The 22,527-nt window shown below is 36.1% G+C and overlaps 1 protein-coding gene across 1 annotated transcript in view; it reads right to left on the bottom strand.

Annotated features, from left to right (window-relative positions):
• robo1 (roundabout, axon guidance receptor, homolog 1 (Drosophila)) overlaps positions 1–22,527 on the bottom strand; it is a 352,432-nt gene that overhangs the window by 43,549 nt on the left and 286,356 nt on the right. The window contains exon 5 of the mRNA XM_073818325.1: positions 4–146. Within this exon, the coding sequence (XP_073674426.1) occupies positions 4–146 (143 nt within the window). The remainder of the gene's footprint in view (positions 1–3; positions 147–22,527) is intronic.

The following is a 22,527-nucleotide window of genomic DNA, read 5'->3' as shown; positions in this document are numbered from 1 at the left end:
ATCTCTGTCATCTATGGTGACTCCATCTTTCTTCCAGGAAATAGTGGGTTCTGGGTGCCCTCGGGGCGGCTGACACTCCATGACCGCTGGCTCGCCTGCCGCCACCATCACGTCCACAGGGTTCTGTCGGAAATCATCTCGAAGAACTGAGAAAAAGAGAAAAAAAAAAAGATTAGAAAGATGAACAGCATTTCTATCAATAAATCACTTTTACAAGAAAACCAATAAGAAACCACGCAAGGAACATTTTTCTACTCTTGCCCAGCGCAAACCACCTCTAATCTCTTTCAAACACGCAACGATTAAACCTAAAACTTCTGTTTACATTAGCTAAAAAGGCACAAAGGAGGGTTTGAAGCATAAAGTGCTCTTCCTGCATGTAAGTGATATTAATGTCGGACACAAGTGAGCAGTGAAGATTGAGCATTCATCTAAACCGCTGCTCAAGTGTGCAATAATGTCTAATATCTGCTCACACAAATGCTCTGTATTCGAGAGACTAAGCAACCCTGTTAGCCTTCTGATGGATTCACTTGAAGTGTTTCCATTAATCTAAGACAGCATTCCTTTCAGTGTCAGTGTAGATACTGTACAGCAGCACATTAGAGTAGTCTGATGGTTTAAATTATATACACATGACATGAGAAAAGCACATGTGGTGAAACAAAAAAAATTTGAAAAGAGATATTTTCCAAAACCCAGTCAGCTGCCAACCTGAACAGTAATTTAAAGTCAACATGAAATCAAAATGGACCACATTTGCTATATGTGACCCTGGACCACAAAACCAGTCATAAGTAGCACATGTACTCGTAGCAATAGCCAACAATATTGTATGGGTCAAAATTATCTGTTTTAGGTTTCTTCGATGCATAGAAAGTTCAGAAGAACAGCATTTATCTGAAATAGACATATTTTGAACAATTATACATGCCTTTATCATCACTTCTGATCAATTTAAAGCATCCTTGCTAAATAAAAGTAATAATTTCTATAATCTCTTCCCTTATACTGACTCGTTTTGAATGATATAGCCTAGTGTATAATGTTACAACAGCTTTTTATTTCAGATAAATACTGAAATTTGGATCTTTCTATTCATCAAAGAATCCTGAAAAAATGTACTCAACTGTTTTAAATATTGATAATTATATACAAAATTAATAATAATAAATGTTTCAACAGCAAATCAGCATATTAGAATGATTTCTGAAGGATCATGTGACACTGAAGACTGGTGTAATGATGCTAAAAATTCAGCTTTTAAATCACAGGAATAAACTACATATTAAAATATATTTAAATAGAAAGCAGTTATTTTAAATAGTAAAAAATATTTTACAATATTACTGCTTTTGCCGTGCTTTTGGATCAAATAAATACAAGCTTGCTGAGCAGAAAATAATTCTTTCCAAAAACGTTTGACTATTGATTATTATTTATTTACATCTAGCTAACACAGTTCATTCAAGACTTCAAATATTTCAGAAATAAGCTCATATCAGTATTTTCATTTCATCTTTTCATTCCAGGTACGTGTAAGCCGACAAAATGCAAACTTCTTTCAGCTCTCACGCCCCTGAACGTGTTCCTGTCGGCACGATTAACCTCAGCGCTACATCAAAGCGAGATGCTCAAGGTAACCTGAACTCCTGACTGCCTCTGAATTCCTTTAAGACTTTAAGCACTTAATTGGCCATATGATTCCAGTTTCTACTGCTTGTAATGTCACGGCAGGTAAAAGTCCCTCTTTACCCTACTGAAAAGTCAGAGAGGAGGCGACTCGCTGAAAGAAATGGAAATCATTTCTTCTCCTTCTCTCGCCCTCTCTCTTTTTCCGTCATTTATCTGTAACAATCTCTCAAGCATATCATTCCTTCCAGCCAAGGATTTCAACAGGCATCTCGTTTTCCTCGAACCGGCATAATTAGGCCATCTATAGAGGAAAGACACACATGTAGGCTACAGCAGAAGATCACTGGCCGGTGGAGAGAGAGATGATGGTCAGCGTCTAATGCGAACTGTGTTTGCTGTCCGCGGATCAGCTCTGGGATTCTGGTTTTCGCAGCGGACCAACAAACTTGGATTGAGTTTGCACAGTTGTGCGAAACCAACCCACGCTTGATTTGCACCCTGAGCTGAGAAACTTGATAACGTGCTCACTTACTAACAGGGCCTTGTGGGGAAAGTTGTGTGTGTGTGTACATAAGTCAAGTTCTGAACATGTGTCTACAGAATGGGAATAGAGTCCTGGAAATGATATAAACCACTGAAGTGTGACAGAGAGAGTGATGGCAGGAGAGAGAGAAGCCAAGCGCTTCACTTTAAAGAGACAGTTAACTCAAAATAAGTAATATAACCTTCTTTTGTCTGTGAAAGACAAATGATAGATTTTTGAAGAACGTCTACTGAAAACTTGGATTATGCTACACAAGTCATGATTACATTTATGATACTTTTCATGCTGTTTTGCATCCTTTTTGAAGCCCGAGAGCAACTATTCGATGTAACTGCATTAAAAAACAACCACAACCACTTGATTGCTCAAAACTTGTGGTATACTTGTGGATCCAAGACTGAAATCTCAATTTCCAAAAAAAAATCCTATCTCAAAAAACATGTTTTTTCTTTAGGTCAAATCATGCTAGTTATGCATCCCAAAATAAAAATAAATAAATAAGACACGGGTAGATTTGTGACTCACTGATAATTATTGTTATGGCTGATAAGCAATAAATGGCTATAATACAATTATATACTACTTTTGTCAATAAATCAATATACATTTAATTAATTCTTAAATATTTTTGTCAATAAATAAAATAAATAAATCAAATTTTCATTGTATAATAAAACAATTTAACCTTTTATAAAAGTAAATAATAAAAATGGTCGATAATAAAATTCTTTACTACTATTCTACACTACTATAAATAAATAAATAATAACTTTTCATTGAATAAAAAACAATTTAACTTTTAATAAAACTAGAATTGTTTTTTATTATTATTATTATTATACATTTCAATTAATACTGTTATGGCCAATAAGCAATAAATGACTAATATAAAAATTCTATACTACTATACTAATAAATAAATAAATAAATAATTTTTTTAATAATAAAACAAACTGTCTTTTTTATATTGTTACAAATCTTGTATTATTGTTTATTATTATTATTTTTAATTCAATCGGATTTAGTATTTTGTAAGAATAAATGCAAAAAAAAAATTAAAAACTGTCAATTGTTTTGAACACTACAAGTACTGTAAACTCAATATTAATCCATATTAATATTATACATTTAAAAATACAAATTTTTAAAATGTGCAACTTTATATTCAACAGTGTTATTAAATGTTTTTGTGTTTTTACAGATTAAATGTAAAAAAATGTGCAACTTTATATTCAACAGTGTTATTAAATGTTTTTGTTTTTAAAGATTAAATGTAAGTGTGCTGTAGACAATGTAATCAGAAAGTAATCAGAACAATAATAAAATATATTAATAAAAAATGTTATTTTATAAATAATTCATTGAATAATAAAACCTTTTAACTTAATAAAATTAATTAATTAATAAAATAAATTATACATTAATTATTATTATTTTTATAAATTTCAATCAATACATACATATTTTTCTAAATAATAAAACAATATAACTTTTTATATTGTTACAATGATTTTATTATTGTTATTATTATTATTATTATTATTAATTTACTTGAATTTAGTATTTTGTATGAATAAATACAAATAAAATACTGAAAACTATCAATTAAATTCTTAAATGACAAAAATGCAATATTTAAAAAAAAAAATTACAAAAAAAATTAAAAATTAAAAAATTACTACATTATATTCAACAGTGTTGTTCATTTTTTTGTGTGTTTTTAAAGATTAAATAATAATAGCAATAAAAATAATAATGAAATATATTAATAATTAATACATTTTATTAATAAAAAAAAATAAAAAAATTAAAATAAACAAATAATCGCCTCTAAAATAAATAAATAAATAAATAATCATCTCTAAAATAAATAAATAAACAATCACCGCCACAAAGTATTAAATATAGGTCATACCTGTTTAAAATTATCTGGATTTCATATCAAATTCTACTGATTGATCTACGCATAAACAGTTTCAAGTCAGTACAAAAACTACGTTCTTCACTCTTCACTGCCATCCAAATCCTCACATCCAACTCAAAAGTAGTTCCGTTTCTATAATTTTGCAGAACTTTCTGCTTCATGGAAATTGGAAACAGATGCGGCAATGTCAAATTAAAATGAGATTTGCGTTGATTCGCCCCAACATTAATGAAATGAATATTTAATACCACACGCCGACTACAGAGGGAAGATAGTACAAGCTCTGCTGGCCGGAAATGAAATGGATTTTGCTGAGCCACCACTGAGGGTTTCTGGAGTCTTCAACTGGAGCCATTGGGGAACTGGAGATTTGCTAAAAAAAGCACTTCAAAAACCCAGAGCTGGCAAAGACGTGCAAAGATTTGTCAAGAACAGGATTGTGGGCCTTTTCCACTGGGAATCCACTCACCCTTGAAGAGAAACCATCGGGAATGACTGAAATACAGCAGTTACATAAGCATAAACGTCTATTATAATCACCATGCATAAAAGCTTACTAAACATTATCAAGCTGAAAAGACTAGCATATGTTGCGTTTTTGGATGCTGGTTTGCTGGTTTGTCCACACCAGGCTACCTAACCACAGCTAGAATAGTTCTCCACTATCTTATCCAGCAAAAAGAAACTATTCAGGTTTGTAGGATTCAAAACATGGGGATTTCAGCTCTAGAAATGAAAAGGAACTGCGAACACCATCACGTTTTCATCACTGCATCCAAACAATCCATAACTTCCTGCATCTGTCCAATCGAGATGAAATGTCACCAGGACGAAATTACGGAATCGTGAGAATATTTGGAGTAACAGAAAAACGGAAAACGTGGACGTCAGGTTTTGCGAGAACAATTCCACATGAACAATGTGCGTATGCGAAACGCAATCGTTCCCAGATGTGAACCCGCACATTCCCTCTCCTCCAGATCATCTGTCCACATGGTGCCTGCTAAGCATAATACAAAAATGGAGGGATGACAAATTAGAGCGAGACCTCATTTAGAACGCTCTCCGCACCCTGGGTCAGCGCGCCAGTGCAGGTCAGACTGGAGCTGGAGTCGTGCCAGTCGCTGGTTATCCAACACTACAGACCACCCGCTAAAGGAAACAGAACTGAAGAATAGAGAACTGAACGAAATTGCCAGAAAAACGTTTATGTGTACGTCTGCAAGTTATGAAGGCTACTGTGGTGGTACCATGGAATAATGACACTGTCAATTGAAAATACCATGGGTATGTTTGATATATACCATTGTTATTTATAAATATGGACCAGATTAAAATTAATTAGTAAATAAATAAATACATTTGTTTTCATTGAATAATAAAACTTAACTTTAAAATAACTATTACTATTATTTAATCAATTTAATTTACTATTTTGTATTAATAAATACAAATATAATACTGAAAACTATAATTTGTCTGTACTGTAAACTCAATCTTAATATAAACTTAAAATTGCGAATTATTTTTTAAAATTTGCAACATTATATTTAACAGTGTTATTAAAACTTTTAGTGCTTTAAACTTAAGTGTTGTAAAATAATTGAAAATAAAAATTGAAAATAAAATATTAATTTTATATTTTATATACACACCCTGAAAAATGATGAAAATAAAATATAAATAAAATAATGGAACTACCCATTAAAATAAAATAAACACACATCCACAATTAAATATCCACCCAACTGTGAATGATTCATAAGTGCACAACATTTCCAAGAAAATATATTTTTAAGGTAATCAAAAACAAAATAAAATTAAATATAGGAAATACACATGCCCAATAAACTAAACTAAAAATAAATACACACACCCAATTAAATATCCACCAACTGTTTTCTTTTAAGGTAAGGTAATCAAAAATAAAATAAAACAAGGAAATACACACACCCAATTAAATATCCACCCAACTACGTTTTCTTTCCTAATGGATTCTCCTGTTCTTGTTGCGAATGATTCACAAGTGCACAACATTTCCAAGAAAATATATCTTCATCATTTTCCACCACAAATGTAATAACTTGCTTTCCTGTAAAATGGCTTTGCATTTGGTTGATGTCACAAAGTCGCACAGGCTATCGGCCAATACCATTTAGCAATTCAGCCATTAATTTTGTTCAAACTAACATTCCGTCTGGCTCCATCCTGGTTAGTAATGCACATTTTCACAATCTAATCACTTCCCAATAGGCAACCACAAGCCCAACATTTATTCTTTCAAGTTGAATATACAGTTTCAGTCAAATTACAGCAACAAATGACATTTGACTCTGACTTCAAGCAAATATAAATATATCAACTCCTTGCTACAGGACAATCATCTCTCATTTACTTCCACCCTCCATTATGATCCACCAAAGCCTCATTCATCACTGCCTGATGCTCGAAACCTTTCCGCTGTCTGTAGGGTTTCCGGGGCCGTCGAGGCCCAGAAGTTGCCGCTGGAAATGCACGCTTTAGCGAGGACATACTACACCTGCCTAGAGTCTGAAAGAGCGGATCGATACGCCGCTCTCATTAGCAGCAGAGAGCTGAGAGTAGATGGGGGATGCAAACCCGCTAGTGCATCAACCCTGCCTGAAGCGGCGGCGTCCGCTGGGGTTTACAACTCTTGGACTCTCCGCAGCTGATACTGCTCTCCTGGTGAGTCTCCACTTCAAAGGAAGGCCCCCAGCTACGGTGCGTTAACCCCCTGCTCCTGCACCCATGTGGCGGCACGGTCAAGGTCTGCTTGTGTGTGTGTGTGTGTGTGTGTGTGGATAAGGTGTCTCGGAGGAGATGGGACGCAGGGTGGGATCTTAAAGCAATATCGAAAACTTCTATTGAGCATGTGTGAGAGTGTATTCGGCATCTGGCGACGGGGTAAACAGTGGCGTGTGCTTCAGCTACGCGGAAATAAACAGACCGTACGCGAATGGCAACGGACGAACACTGACAGTGCCATTTCAGATCAAATCTCGCCTATCGCAACGTCAAAACGCAGGCAGTTCTCTGATGTGTGCTTGGAAATAAAGGCTTCTTTTCAACCCCTCCACGGTCTGTTAGTCTTCAGGGGGCCTGTGGAAATGAAACAGCAGGAGCATGATTTTACTGCCATATGCTTTGCTTGGCGCTGATGAAGGACAAGTCCTGCCTTAACTATTCAATTACCTAGTGACCTGTTTTTTTAGGGGTGGCGGACACCATACAGGACATGTAGTGTACTTCAGTTGGGTGATTTAGAGGGTCTTATAAGTCATTTGGGAGTGCTAAAGAGTAACATAGAGAAAAAATGTACATTAGGAGGAAAGTTTAGAGACCTTTGCTGGTTCAAAATAAAATAAAATAAAATAAAAACATACATTAGGACCAAAGTTGTAAGATGTTTGCTGGTTAAAATAAAATAAAATAAAATAAAATAAAATAAAATAAAATTTAAAACATATATTAGGACCAAAGTTGGAAGACTTTTTCTGGTTTGAAATGTAATGTAATGTAATAAAATAAAATAAAATAAAAAACATAAGGTTGTAAATAAAATAAAATATTAAATTAAATAAAAAACATACATTTTGAAAATAAAATACATAAGGTTGTGAATAAAATAATACAATTAAATTAAATTAAATAAAGTAGATAACTAAATACATTTGGTTGGGAATAAAATAAAATTACATTAAATTAAATAAGGTTGGAAATAAAATATAATACATAAGGTTGGGAATAAAATAAGTTTCGGAATAATTACAAATAAAATTAAATAAAATAAATAAAATACATATGGTTGGAAATAAAATAAAATAAAATAAGGTTGGGAATAAAATAATACAATTAAATTAAATTACATTAAATTAAGTAAATAACTAAATACATAAGGTTGGGAAAAACTTCAGTTTGGGAGCGTTGAAGAGTGTTAACATAGAGAAAAAATGTACATTAGGACCAAACTTGGAAGACTTTTGCCGGTTTCAGCAAGAAAGGATTACAAGAGGAAAAAAGGAAGCTCCAATCAAGAGATTTAAACAATGACGCTACTATCAATAAACAAATATATTTGAAACATGGTTTCGGTGGGCGTCAGGGATTGAAATGTGGCCTAACCGGCAACAATTATGAAAACATTTAACAAGTCACTGGAGATGCCGAACGAGTGCAGTTGGAATCCAATGGAAAAGGTTTAGCTTGATTAATAGTCCTTGTCACGTTTTAGTGACCTGTTATTTTAGGGTGGCGGACTAAGAAAAGGGCTAATTCATCAAGTCTAGTGGAAGAGGACCTGAAAGGAAACAGCTATTGATAGGAGCCCCAGCCTCGTTCGGAACGGCGGGCCCTAAAAAGCACAAGAGACAGAGAGGCTATTCACCGTACCTGTTTATTAACATGCTCAGAGCTGTTTGGAGCTACTTGAAGAACGGCAGGAGGTTACCAACTCACGTTTAGGGTCATGTTTAGGGTGCAGCAATGAATTCTGGGAAAGTGTAGCTCATTTAAATGGATAGAAATGAAAATGCGGCCATCATTTACTTCTGTGGTTGTATGGAATCCATTGACTTTCAAAATATATTCTGTGTTCATACAGGTTTGGTGTGGCTTGAGAGATAAAATAAAATAAAATAAAATAAAATAAAATAAAATAAAATAAAATAAAATAAAAAATGTTGAGAATAAAATAAAATAAAAAGGGGGAAATTAAATTAAATAAATAATAAAATAAAATAAATTAATAAGTTTGAAAATAGAATAAAATAAAATAAATAAAAAGGGGGAAATTAAATCAAATTAAATTAAATACATAATGTTGAGAATAAAATAAATAAATAAATACATATGGTTGGGAATAAAACAAAATAAAATAAAAAAAGTTGGGATTTAAATTAAATAAATGCAAAAGCTTGAGAAAAAAAATACAATTAAATAAAATCATAAAATTACATAAAATAATTACATAAGATTGGGAATAAAATAGAATAAAAAAAATAAAGGTTGGGAATTAAATTAAATAAATGCAAAAGTTTGGGAATAGAATAAAATAAAATTAAATAATATAATTAAATCAAATAAATACATAAAATTTGGGGAATAAATAAAATAAAAAAAGGTTGGGAATTAAATAAATGCAAAAGCTTGAGAATAGAATAAAATAAGAAAATAATATAAAAAGGTTAAGAATAAAATAAAATAAAAAAAGGTTGGAAATAAATTTACAATACAATTTAAATTAAATAAAATTGGAAACAAAAATTAAAATAAATACATACAGTTGGGAATAAAACAAAATAAAATAAAATACATAAGAATAAAAAAGGTTGGGAATTAAATTAAATAAATGCAAAAGCTTGAGAATAGAATAAAATTAAATTAAATAATACAATACAATAAAATAAAATAAATACATAAGATTGGGCATAAAATAAAACAAATGTAGCTTATTTAAATGGAAAATGCGGCCATTATTTACCTGTCATTCCAAACCAGAACACTGTCTTTCTTCTGTGGTTGTTTGGATGCAGTTGAGTTTCAAAATAATATTAAAATTTTCATTTTTGGGTGCAGTTCCCCTTTAAAAGAGCTAAAAGAAACATCACTACATCATTTATCACATACAACTAGCTTGTTTTTGGAAACACACTTCTTCACGCTTTTTTCTTTTAACCTCTGAGGCAAATACAACACGAAGTAACTATTAGTTTGATCAAGCCTTTGTCACATTTCCCACAGTGCTCAGCGTCCGCTGTCATTAACAGAAGCGCCGCGGGGTGTGCGTTCGTAATCGTCATCAAACAACAGGGTTGCACTGGCGGCGAGGGGGGTGAGCAAACATTGTAGTAATAACAACACAACGCTTTCAAATATACTGTCCAAACAAGTCATATCAGCCCACTTGAGTGCTGGTGGTGCTTTGGGTGGAGGGTTTTTTCTGTCAGGAGAAGTGCAGCAGAGCGTTTGACAGGTCCTCATGTAGCTACGTGGGTAAACTGACACAGCGGAGAGCAACGAACGACAGGTTAAATTAGTGGACGGCAAGAGTTAAATGAGTCTTATCGAAAATCGAAGGAAAACAGGACCCCTAAAAGGCCAAATAATACAGCCACCTCAAATCTCTAGACAAAAATAATTAATACAAGCTTAGGAAGTCACACTTTTGAGGTTTCACATGTTGGGGTATTTCACAGAAATGCTGGATGGAAATATCAAGATGTCAGTAAATTGTCCAAAAAGCACAAAACAAAATAAAATAAAATTTGAATAAATAAATAAATAGAATTTACAAAATATAACAAAAGCAGGTAAGCAAGTCTAAATAAATGAATAAATAAGGTTGGGAGTTTAATTTAATTTAATTTAATTTAATTTAATTTAATTTAATTTAATTTAATTTAATTTAATTTAATTTAATTTAATTTAATTTAATTTAATTTAATTTAATTTAATTTAATTTAATTTAATTTGTTTTATTCCCAACCTTATTTACTTTTTTTTTTATATATATATAAGGAAGGAAGGAAATATGCAAATAAATAAATAAGGGTGGGAAAATAAAAAATAAGCAAGCAAGCAAATAAATAAATAAGGTTGGGGAAAATATAAAGCATATAAAGTATATAAATAAATAAATTTAAAAAAATATATACGTAAAAAAAATGTATTAAAGGTTTGGGAATAAAATAAAATAAGGTTGGGAATAAAATAAGTAAGTAAATAAATATATACATAAAAGAGGTTGGGAATAAAATAAAAATAATTAAATAAGTAAGCAAATAAAAAAGGGTGGAAAATAAAATAAGGTTGGGAATAACATAAAATAATAATAATAATAATAAAATAAGTAAGTAAATAAATATATACATAAAAAATAAAATTAATAAGGTTGGGAATAAAATAAATAAATAAATAAATAAATAAGGGAATAATAAAAATAAAACAAGTAAAAATAAATAAGTAAAAGGGTGGGAAATAAAATAAAATAAAAAATAAAGTTGGGAATAAAAATAAAATAAGTAAGTACATAAATAAATAAAGGGGGAAAATAAAATAGATAAATAAGGTTGGGAATAAATAAAAGGATGGAAAATAAAATAAAAAATAAAGTTGGGAATAAAAAAATAAACCAAGTAAATAAATAAAGGGTGGAAAATAAAATAAAATGAAATAAAAAATAAAGTTAGGAATAAAAAAGTAAAATAAGTAAATAAATTAATAAAGTTATGAAGAAATAAATAAGAAAAACAAATAATATACATAAGAAAAATATATATTTTAATTTCATTATTTTAAAACATTATTTTAAAAACATAAAACAATAAAAACAGTAAAAGCCAACAAATATTTAGGAGCGGTATTAGCATTCCTCATGTTTAAAACAGGATGCATTGTGGGAAACCTTAATCAACAATAAACCAAATAAATTTTGCGGCTACATTTGGGCTTTTGTTAGAGCTCTTCGGTTTCTACTTGCAAAATTAGTGGTGGGACAAATGCATGATTGGTTAAAAAAAACTAGAGCTGAGCAAATGAAAGCTCATGTCAGTGCAAATGCACAGGCGTAACACTGTCTGTTCCAGCTATTCTCTTCCAAAACGAAGCAGAAACACCACATGCAGACATTGCTCGGGGCACGGTGAGCGGGACGACCTCCAGAGCGCACACAGAGGGGCATGGAACCCCAAGGGCCGTAACATAAGCCCGAGGTCTTCAGAAACACACACTTACACACAAAACACACCACATACTGCTCTACAAGTTGTCCTCTGCGGTTAGATAATGGTGTAGACACGGGTCAGAACTACTAGTGTTGGGTTTTCTTTTGTTTGGGATAAAACCATATTGTTTATTGGCTTGATTCTGAGCTCTATTCTTATGCTTTGCACCAAAATTGCGATTTGCTTGCATACGTAAACAATCTGATTTTCACACATAAACAAAAGGGCAAAATCAGACAAAAGGATTAGATGCTACAAGCTTTGGGCAACCAGCTCCGCATATTTGCAACCAAGAGTAACAAGCAGGAATAAATGTGTGCGTGTGTGAAAGATTGGAGCGGGATGCTTGCCAAGAAAGCCAACAGCTGGAGTAGTTATCTAGCCCGTGTGTGCCGCTTCCATCGCCTTACATACAGATACTGTATGCGTTTTGGTTTTCTGGGAGCCAAAGCCATAAACAGCCAAACGCATCTTCATAAATCAACATAAAACAAACATAAAAAAGTATACAAAAGTAGATTTTATTTTATTTTATTTTTTATTTTTATTTTTTAAGTAAGTAAGTAAGTAAATGAATAAATAAGGTTGGGAATAAATAAAAATAGCTAATAAATATTTAGGAGAGGTATTAACATTCCACATAAAATAAAAGTAAATAAAAATAAGGTTGGAAATAAAATAAATAAATAAAAGTAAGAAAGCAAGTAAATAAGGTTGGGATTAATAAAAAAAGTAATAACAAAATAAATAAATAAATAAAAGTAAGAAAGTAAGTAAGTAAATAAATAAGGTTGGAAATAATAAAATAAAATAAATAAAAGTCATTTTATTTTATTTCATTTCCAGATTGGAAATGAAATCAAAATCAAATTAATTTTTTTAATTTTATTTAACAATTTAAATAAAAATAAAATAAAAGTAAGTAAATAAATAAGGTTGGAAATGAAATAATAATATAAAATAAAATAAATAAACATAAGTAAGTAAGGAAGGTTGGGAATAATAAAATAAAAGTAAGTAAATAAATAAGGTTGGGAATTAAAAATAAAAAGTAAGTAAGTAAATAAGGTTGGAAATAAAATAAATAAATAAATAAAAGTAAGAAAGTAAGTAAGTAAATAAATAAGGTTGGAAATAATAAAATAAAATAAAATAAAATAAAGGTTGAGAGAGAAAAAAATAAACCAAGAGTAAAGAGCAGAAATAAATGTGTGCGCGTGTGAAAGATGGGAGCGGGATGCGTGCCAAGACAACCCAACAGCTGGAGTAGTTATCTAGCCCGTGTGTGCCGCTTCCATCGTCTCACATACAGATACTGTACGAGTTTTGGTTTTCTGGGAGCCAAAGTCATAAACACCAAACACATCTTCATAAATCCACATAAAACGAACATAAATACATACACAAAAGTAGAGCGTGCGGGTTGTAGCAGCGGGGGAGCGGGTTAATCCGGCTCTGCTCGGACCGTGTTCTGGTTTCCCGTCAGGAGACTCTGGAGACGCGGGTCTGGAGATCAGGGACTGCGGTGAACTGCCAGTACAAATGTATTATTTATTCTTAAGGCCAATACTGAGTCTTGGCAGCACCGCGGGTAAAGTGATATATCAGGACATTAAGTTACAGCGCGATCGCTAAGAAAGGATCAGTGGTTTCGGCTAAGTGCTGGTTACCACTTTGGTTTGTTTTTCTTAACGTTTTTTCGGTTTGTTCAGCAAAAATATCCCGAGTACCTTACGGAGATCAGCCAGTGAGGTCTTCTTAAAGGTGCACGCCATCGTTTGGTTCTCATAAGAAGTTTTACACAAATGCAAAGTACTTTGTAAAGTAAGGACTTGATGACCAAACAAATATTAAATACTACTCATTTTATCTCATAAACCTCCCTACTACTACAATAATGGCTGTTGGTACATTTCTATAGAAAAAAATCGAGCTTTTTCACAATATAAAACCTGTTTTTATGCAACAAAAGTTCATACACGCTTCGTTCATCGTCAATCATTCACATTTGAGTTCAAATGAAAAAAAAAAATGTTTTTTCCAATTCTTTTTTTAATTTTTGTTTTAGTTTCTGCCTCATTTCTAAAAACAAATAAAATAAAAATACTCTGTTTATTTGACTGTGCAACTCAAGTTTACAACCTTGTTTAAAAAAAAAAATAATAATAATAATAATAGTAAAATATCCTATGTTGATTTTAATTGTGCAGCTCAAGTATACCACCCTGTTTTTTTTATAAATTAAAAAAATAAATAAATAAATAAAATGTTATTTTGATTGTGCAGCTCAAATTTACAGCCCTATTTTCAAAAATGAAATAAAATAACATTTCTCAGGTCACTTTGATTGTGCAGATCAAATTTACAGCCCTGTTTGTAAAAATAAAAAAAATAAAAAAAATAAAATGTTATTTTATGTCACAAACGGGACGACCAAGAGTGAGGATCCAAATGCAAGGCTTTATTAAGCAGATCGTAGTCAGACAGACAGGGTCGAAAACACCAGCAAACAACAACAGCAAAGATAATCCAAGAGCGTAATCCAGTAAACAGGCGTGGGGTCAAAATCCAGGAGGGCAGTCCAAAGTAAACAAATGAAATGAAAACAAGAAACTAGAAAACTATAGCTAAGACTGAGAAAACAAAAACAGAACTATGGCTAGGGAACAACAAGGAGACTAGGAAACCTGAGAGCAATGGAAAACGCTTGGTAGAGTCCACTGGAGCAAAACAATACTTCGCGGTGTTTAAGTGTGTTGAGCTGGCTTTTATTGTAGACAAACAGGAAGTAACCAGTGAAGCAGCAGAGGGAGCAGCAACAGTCTGTGAGGGGCAAGGCTCCCTCTGCTGGCCTGGTGTGACATAGCCCCCCCCCAAGGAGCGGCTTCCAGACGCTCCAAAAAACAACAGGAAAAAACAGTCCAGGGGAGCGGTGGGGGGGCCAGGAGACTGAGGCAGAACAGGTTGGGCAAAGGCCCTCCAGAGCAGAGCTGGAGGCAGAGCAGTCCTCTGAGGTGGAGCAAGAGGCTTAGGAGCCCTCCAGGGCGGAGCAGGAGGTGGAGCGGCCCTCCGGGGCGGAGCAGGAGGCTTAACGACCCTCCGGGGCAGAGCAGGAGGCGTAGAAGCCCTCCAGGGCGGAGCTGGAGGCAGAGCAAGAGGCTTAACAGCCCTCCAAGGCGGAGCAGGAGGCGTAACAGCCCTCCAGGGTGGAACAGGAGGCGCAGGAGCCCTCCAGGGCGGAGCAGGCGCCCTCCAGGGCGGAGCAGGAGGCGCAGGAGCCCTCCAGGGTGGAACAGGAGGCGCAGGAGCCCTCCAGGGCGGAGCAGGCGCCCTCCAGGGCGGAGCAGGAGGCGCAGGAGCCCTCCAGGGCGGAACAGGAGGCGCAGGAGCCCTCCAGGGCGGAGCAGGAGGCGCAGGAGCCCTCCAGGGCGGAACAGGAGGCGCAGGAGCCCTCCAGGGCGGAACAGGAGGCCGCATCATGGACTGGGACCTGGGGAGAGCAGAGACAGAGGAGGCAGACAGAGCAAGGAGAGAGGTAGAGAGTTCATGGGGGAAGGTGGCCTCCATAGTCGTGACTAGGCAGACGAGAACTTCAGGAATGGCTTTCGTGGTCGTGTCAGAGACGACAGGGAGCCTAGGCGGTGCAGGCACAGTGTGAAGCCTTGGCGGCGCAGGCAGAGCAGGGAGTCCTGGCGGAGCAGACAGAGCACGGAATCTTGGCGGAACAGACAGAGCACGGAATCTTGGCAGAACAGGCAGAGCAAGGAGCCTTGGCGGAGCAGGTAGAGCAGGGAACCCTGGCGGAGCTGGCAGAGCAGGGGGCATAGGTGGTGCAGGCAGAGCGTGAAGCCTTGGCGGTGCGGGCAGAGCGTGAAGTCTTGGCGGTGCGGGCAGAGCGTGAAGTTCCGCTATGTACGCCACCTCCGAAAGAGGTATAGGCGCAGCGGACATGCGTGTAGATGAGGTCTCCAGAGCAAACTTGTGGGCGGACTCATGGGCAGAAGAGGGCACTGGGGCGCAGTGTACAGCCCACACACTCAAAATGGCGATTGCCATAGCAGGTAGCGCAGTTGGCAGAGGAATGCCCTCCGGGTCAGTGGGCGTGAGGCTTGGGAGCGTTGGCTCTGCGTGACGTGGGAGTGTTGGCTCTGCATGGCTTGGGAGCGTTGGCTCTGCATGGCTTGGGAGCGTTAGCTCTGCATGGCTTGGGAGCGTTGGCTCTGCGTGGCTTGGGAGCGTTGGCTCTGCGTGGCTTGGGAGCGAAGGCTCTGGCAGATCAGACGAAACATGTCCCGGCTCTGGATGTTCGGGCGAGACGTGACTTGGCCTGGAAGGAACTGCTGTGACTTGATTGGGCGTGACAGGAATAGCAGTGACTTGACTTGGGATGACAGGAACAGCTGTGACTTGGCTTGGCGTGAGAGGAACAACTGTAACTTGACTCGGCGTAACAGGAGCAGCTGTGACTTGACTTGGCGTGACAGGAGCAGCTGTGACTTGACTTGGCGTGACAGGAGCAGCTGTGACTTGACTTGGCGTGACAGGAGCAGCTGTGACTTGATTTGGCGTGACAGGAGCAGCTGTGACTTGATTTGGCGTGACAGGAGCAGCTGTGACTTGACATGGCTTTGAGGGAGTGGTTGTGACTTGAGTTGGTTCTGCTGGGACAGCGGCGGCTGGACATGATTCAGGAGGTACTGCTGTGTCTTGATGTGACTCTGTAAGCGCTGTGGTAACTTGCTTATATTCTGGAAGTGTTGGGGTGTCTTGCCTTGACTCAGGATGTGCTGCTTGACTTGGCTCAGGAGGTGCTGCTTGATTTGGTTCAGGAAGTGCTGCTTGATTTGGTTCAGGAAGTGCTGTTTGACTTGACTCAGGAAGTGCTGCTTGACTTGGCTCAGGAGGAACAACTGCTGTAACTTGACTTGACTTGACAGGAGCATTAGCTGTAACTTGACTTGACCTTGCAGAGGCAGCAGCCACGATGTGACTTGACTTGACAAGAACAGGAGCTGTGTCGTGACTTGACTGTACAGGAGCAGCAGACATGGCGTTAACAGGCGATGGTTTGGTTGACGTGGCGTTAGCAGATGCTGGCTCGGCTGATGTGGTGTTAGCAGGCGCTGGCTTGGCTGATGTGGCGTGAGCAGGCGCTGGCTTGGCTGACGTAGCATTAGCAGGCGTTGGCATCAGGATTATGGCCTGACGTGGGTCTGGCGTGGCGGCCGTCTTGGGTGCAGGCTCTGGCGTGGCGGCCATCTTGGGTGCAGGCTCTGGCGAGGCGGCCATCTTGGGTGCAGGCTCTGGCGAGGCGGCCATCTTGTGTGGTAGCTCTGGTGTGGCGGCCATCTTTGCAGCAGGCTCTGGCGTGGCGGCCATCTTTGCAGCAGGCTCTGGCGTGGCAGCCATTTTTGCAGCAGGCTCTGGCGTGGCGGCCATATTTGCAGCAGGCTCTGGCGTGGCGGCCATCTTGACCAGGAACTCAGGAACGGGAGCCATCTTGTGAACGGGCTTTGGGACGGTGGCCTTCTTGTGAACAGACTCGGGAAGGGCGGCCATCTTGGGAATTGGCTCAGGAACAGCAGCCATCTTGTGATCAGGTTCGGGGATGGCGGCCATCTTGTGAACAGGCTTGGGGGTGGCAGCCATCTTGTGAACAGACTTGGGGATGGCGGCCATCTTGTGATCGGGCCTTGGGGTGGCAGCCATCTTGTGAACAGGCTTGGGGATGGCGGCCATCTTGTGATCGGGCCTTGGGGTGGCAGCCATCTTGCGAGAGAGGTCAGACGTGGTAGATTTCTGGTGAGCTGAGTCCAATTGGGTGACCATCTTGAACGCGGACTCAGGAAGAATAGTCATTCCGAAAGCAGATTCTGGAAAGGCAGCCATTTTGTGAGCAGGTTCAGGAAAGGTAGCCATCTTGTGAACAGGTTCATGAAAGGTAGCCATCTTGTGAACAGGCTTTGGGTTGGTGGCCATCTTGTGCTGTAGCTCTAGGCTGGCAGACATCTTGTGCTGAGGCTCTGGGCTAGCAGACATCTTGTGCTGTGGCTTTAAGCTGGCAGACATCTTGTGCTGAGGCTCTGGGCTAGCAGACATCTTGTGCTGTGGCTTTAAGCTGGCAGACATCTTATGCTGAGGCTCTGGGCTAGCAGACATCTTGTGCTGAGGCTTTAAGCTGGCAGACATCTTTTGTTGTGACCCTTTGAGTACTCCCACAGTAAGCGGGGAGCCACATAACAACAAAGCATAGTTCATAAAGTCCTCCATTGAACATTTAAATTCCCCCCCAGGCAACTGCGATTTAGTGGGTTCGTTGAGTCCAAAGCGGAATAAGTCCTTCAGCCACACTTCATCATAAAATGATACTTGAAGGGCAAACTTACGAAATTGAAGAACATATTCCTCAATGGGGCGATCTTCTTGACGGAGGAGCAGAAGTTGTTCGACTGGGTCCATGTTGTGATGCTGGTGGTGAATAAAGCCGCTGGATCCGGGTGTGGCGAAGTATTCTGTCACAAACGGGACGACCAAGAGTGAGGATCCAAATGCAAGGCTTTATTAAGCAGATCGTAGTCAGACAGACAGGGTCGAAAACACCAGCAAACAACAACAGCAAAGATAATCCAAGAGCGTAATCCAGTAAACAGGCGTGGGGTCAAAATCCAGGAGGGCAGTCCAAAGTAAACAAATGAAATGAAAACAAGAAACTAGAAAACTATAGCTAAGACTGAGAAAACAAAAACAGAACTATGGCTAGGGAACAACAAGGAGACTAGGAAACCTGAGAGCAATGGAAAACGCTTGGTAGAGTCCACTGGAGCAAAACAATACTTCGCGGTGTTTAAGTGTGTTGAGCTGGCTTTTATTGTAGACAAACAGGAAGTAACCAGTGAAGCAGCAGAGGGAGCAGCAACAGTCTGTGAGGGGCAAGGCTCCCTCTGCTGGCCTGGTGTGACATTTTAATTGTGCAGCTCAAATTTACAGCCCTGTTTTTAAAATATAAATAAAAAATAAAATAATATTCTCTGTTGATTTTGATTGTGCGGCTAAAATTTACAGTCCTGTTAAAAAAAAATAAATAAATAAATAAATACAAGAATAAAATAAAATAAAAATTTTATTTAATTTCTGTTATTTTGATTGTGCAGCTCATTTACAGCCCTGTTTTTTTTTTTTTAAATAAATTAAAATATAAATTAAATTAAATTAAATTAAATTAAATTAAATTATCCGGTTATTTTATTGTGCAGCTCAGGTAAAAAATAAAAATAAAAAAATAAAAAAAAATAAAAAGGTTTTAAGAGGTATTACCATTCCACATGACTCTCAACACAAGTTTAACGCCACATTTTCTCATATTGGCGCTCTAAAATTCACGCCATACATCTCAGATGTAATGCTCATTATCCCAGCAGTGAATTCAGGCAAGACGAGGTACAGTATAAAACACTGTAAAGCCAGTTGGTGGAAAAAATGAAGCTGGTTTTGAGATTTCAGTTTGTTGAGATCATTTGTATCCATTTGGCAATGTGTATCTGTAACTAATTATTTTGCAAGCTGTTTTTTGAAATGTCGACCAGTCCGCATTTGAGAGAGAGAAAGAGAGAGCGGGTGACAGACCGTAATGCACTGAATAGGATGAGAAACCGGGATTACGTCAGTCACATGAGGAGGAAACATAATACTAGCTGTTTTACTGTCATAAAACACTGTCAGACAAAGACAGAAAAGAGAGAGAGTGACAAAGAGCGAGAAGGTTACAGTAAGACAGACACTGATATTCACTCCGGCGATGTTGGGAATGGAATACTAGACTACTACTTACTGAAAACTCCACAGTTGCATACTAGTTTTTAAAAATAGTATGTGAAACAGTAGCCATTGTTCAATGTCACATGATCTTGTGAGTCTATTTTGTACTTTAAGCCTCACAAATGTCTCTTTTCTAAGTTTAGACTGATCTTTTTCACTCAGTTTTACAGCTGAAGACTGCAAACAGTGCAACCAAGTGTCTGAAACAATCTGTCAGGTTGTTGTATATTCGCAGCTACTTCTATAAGCCATTTTACTAAAGCCTCCTCACCAAATGTGAGCGAGAGACATAGACAATACATGGGAGAGGGAGAGAGAGATTGGGTAATTGGAGAGGGAATGAGCGAATGAGAGGGGTAGGAATGTTACAGAAAGCAAGAGCGAGCAAACAAGGGTCCCGGGATTCAAACATGTGCAGCAGTAGATCCAGAGGGGCACATCTTTCTCTGATCAGCCCGGGTCTTCAGCCCAATGGCTTCCACATGCCGGCTAACCTCTACCAGATGAGCCCGGGGAAGATGAAACAGCGCTCATATCCCCTATCTTTAAGAAGGATCGCAAACTCAAGAGAGGATGGCTGTGGAATAACAGAGAGAGAGAGACAAAGGAAAGAGTGTAACGATGGAAATAGCAGTGCTGGTGGCGTTGCAGGCATTCTTGAGAGAAGGAAGAAAAGAATAATTGCTTTTGAAGAGTCGGGAATGACAGCAAATTAACGAATTATGTGTTGTAAAGGAAGAGATGTGCGAAATAAAATAATAAAATGAAAGGAATTTCAAGAGAAGGAAGTAAGAACAATTGCTTTTGAGGTAGAAATGACAGTTAATTAACGGTATAGAACAAGAAAGTTGCTAAATAAATAAATAAATTTAGTAAATACATTTCGAATCTGGCAGGAGAATATGCAAAGTACTGAATTACATGTAATACTATAGTATTCAAAATATAATATTACAATATAATAATATAATAATAAACACTAAATAAGACTAATATTATAATAATAATAATAAAATACAAAATAATATATATATATATATATATATATATATATATATATATATATATATATATATATATATAATGTTTATCATATTTAAATCAAATCAAATTATTTAAAAATTAAAACAATTAAAATGATTTAATATTAAATAAATTATTACATTTATTTATTAAAGAAAACTGGAAAGAGAACTGGAATTGTTGTAAATTACAGAGAATTAACGTTATATGTATTTTAGAAGAAGAAAGTTTCAAAATAATAAATAAATTGAAACCTAAAAGATCTAATAAATAAATTAAAATACATTTCTAATCTGGCAGGAGAATATGCACAGTACTGAATTACATTTAATAAAATAAAAATAAATAAATAAATAAAAATGCCTTTATAAAAAAATACTATAACAGCATTATAAATATAACATTACATTAAAATATAATAATAATAAACACTAAAAATGTATAAAAAAAGGAAAAATATATTAATGACATTTATAAATAAATGTTAATCAACTATTAAATTAAATCAAATTATTTAAAAAGTAATACAATTAAAATAATTTAATAAAAAAGATAATTATGATGATAATATAATAAAATATATTATGTTTATTATTATAAAATAATAATAAAAATATATAGAATGATAAAAAATAGAAAAAATATATTAACTATTACATTAAATTATTTAATTTAATAGTTAAAAAAGATCATTATGATTATGATGATAATAATAATATAATAAAATATATTATTTGTATTATTATAAAAAATAGAAAAATATATATTAACTATTAAATTAAATCAAGTTATTTAAAAAGTAATACAATTCAAATAATTATTATTAGAGTTGGGAATGACACTGAATTAATGTTATATTTTTGGAATAAAAAAATAAATAAAATAAAAAATGAAATCACTATTTCTGTATTATTTTTAAATGTAAATGTTTTGTAAAGCAGGATTTACTTGAGAAGACAGTTGCATAAACAATTGCATAAGATATTTCATAGAATATATCTTGAACTACATTTTATATGTAATCATGTTGTTTTTCACTTAGTTAGCTATGCTTTAAAAAGAAAAGATTGCTTTGCCAGTGGGGTAAGAGATATGTAATTACAAATAAACAAATCTCATCTTATGCAACTCCACATCTCAAGTAAACAAGGATGTTCCTTTAATATTACAAAATGCGTTACAATATTCCCAGAGCTCCACGACAAAGCCAAACATTGTCAAAGACTGTGGAAAACTGGGTCGGAGGTCGTCTCAGAATCTCAGAGCAAAGCCATAGATTTCTCCTCTTTTGGTTTTACGGCGGACTTTGCTACTGTTCATCGTAAAGACATTCTGCCCGTATGATCTACGACTCTTTTCCCCCTCAGGCACTACAGAGCCCTGCCAAAATGTAGAACTACTAAAATCCGGAATATTCCTAAAAATTGATGGTGCTGAGCCAGGCTTTTCCCCTGACGCTCTTCCTTGTTTTCTCCTCCGAAACAAAGAAAGCACAAGGGAGACCAGTGGAGCACGAGCATATTTAAATACACCTCCGTATCGACCGTTCTTTTGCATTATTGAGGCGCAAGTCAGACTAAAATCTGAATGTTGCTGAAGGCGACAGATTTACGCCCCGTAACGAGGCTCCAAAACATCAACAAGCTTTTCCACTTACACTTGCGCTGCCATTTTCATCGATTTGTTTGCACTTAAACAAAACATTAGATCTGAAAATGCTGAAGATATTCTACAATTCTCATATTAAATCATGTAATACTGATTGCTAATTCCATTTTGATTCTTCTAAAGCCCTGTTTCCATTCTGCAGATGTTTTGTCCTGCCGGATCTACTAAGGCCTAGT

This window comes from Garra rufa, chromosome 14 (assembly GCF_049309525.1).
Source record: "Garra rufa chromosome 14, GarRuf1.0, whole genome shotgun sequence".
Lineage (NCBI taxonomy): Eukaryota > Metazoa > Chordata > Actinopteri > Cypriniformes > Cyprinidae > Garra > Garra rufa.
This window is presented reverse-complemented; position numbering and strand designations above follow the sequence as displayed.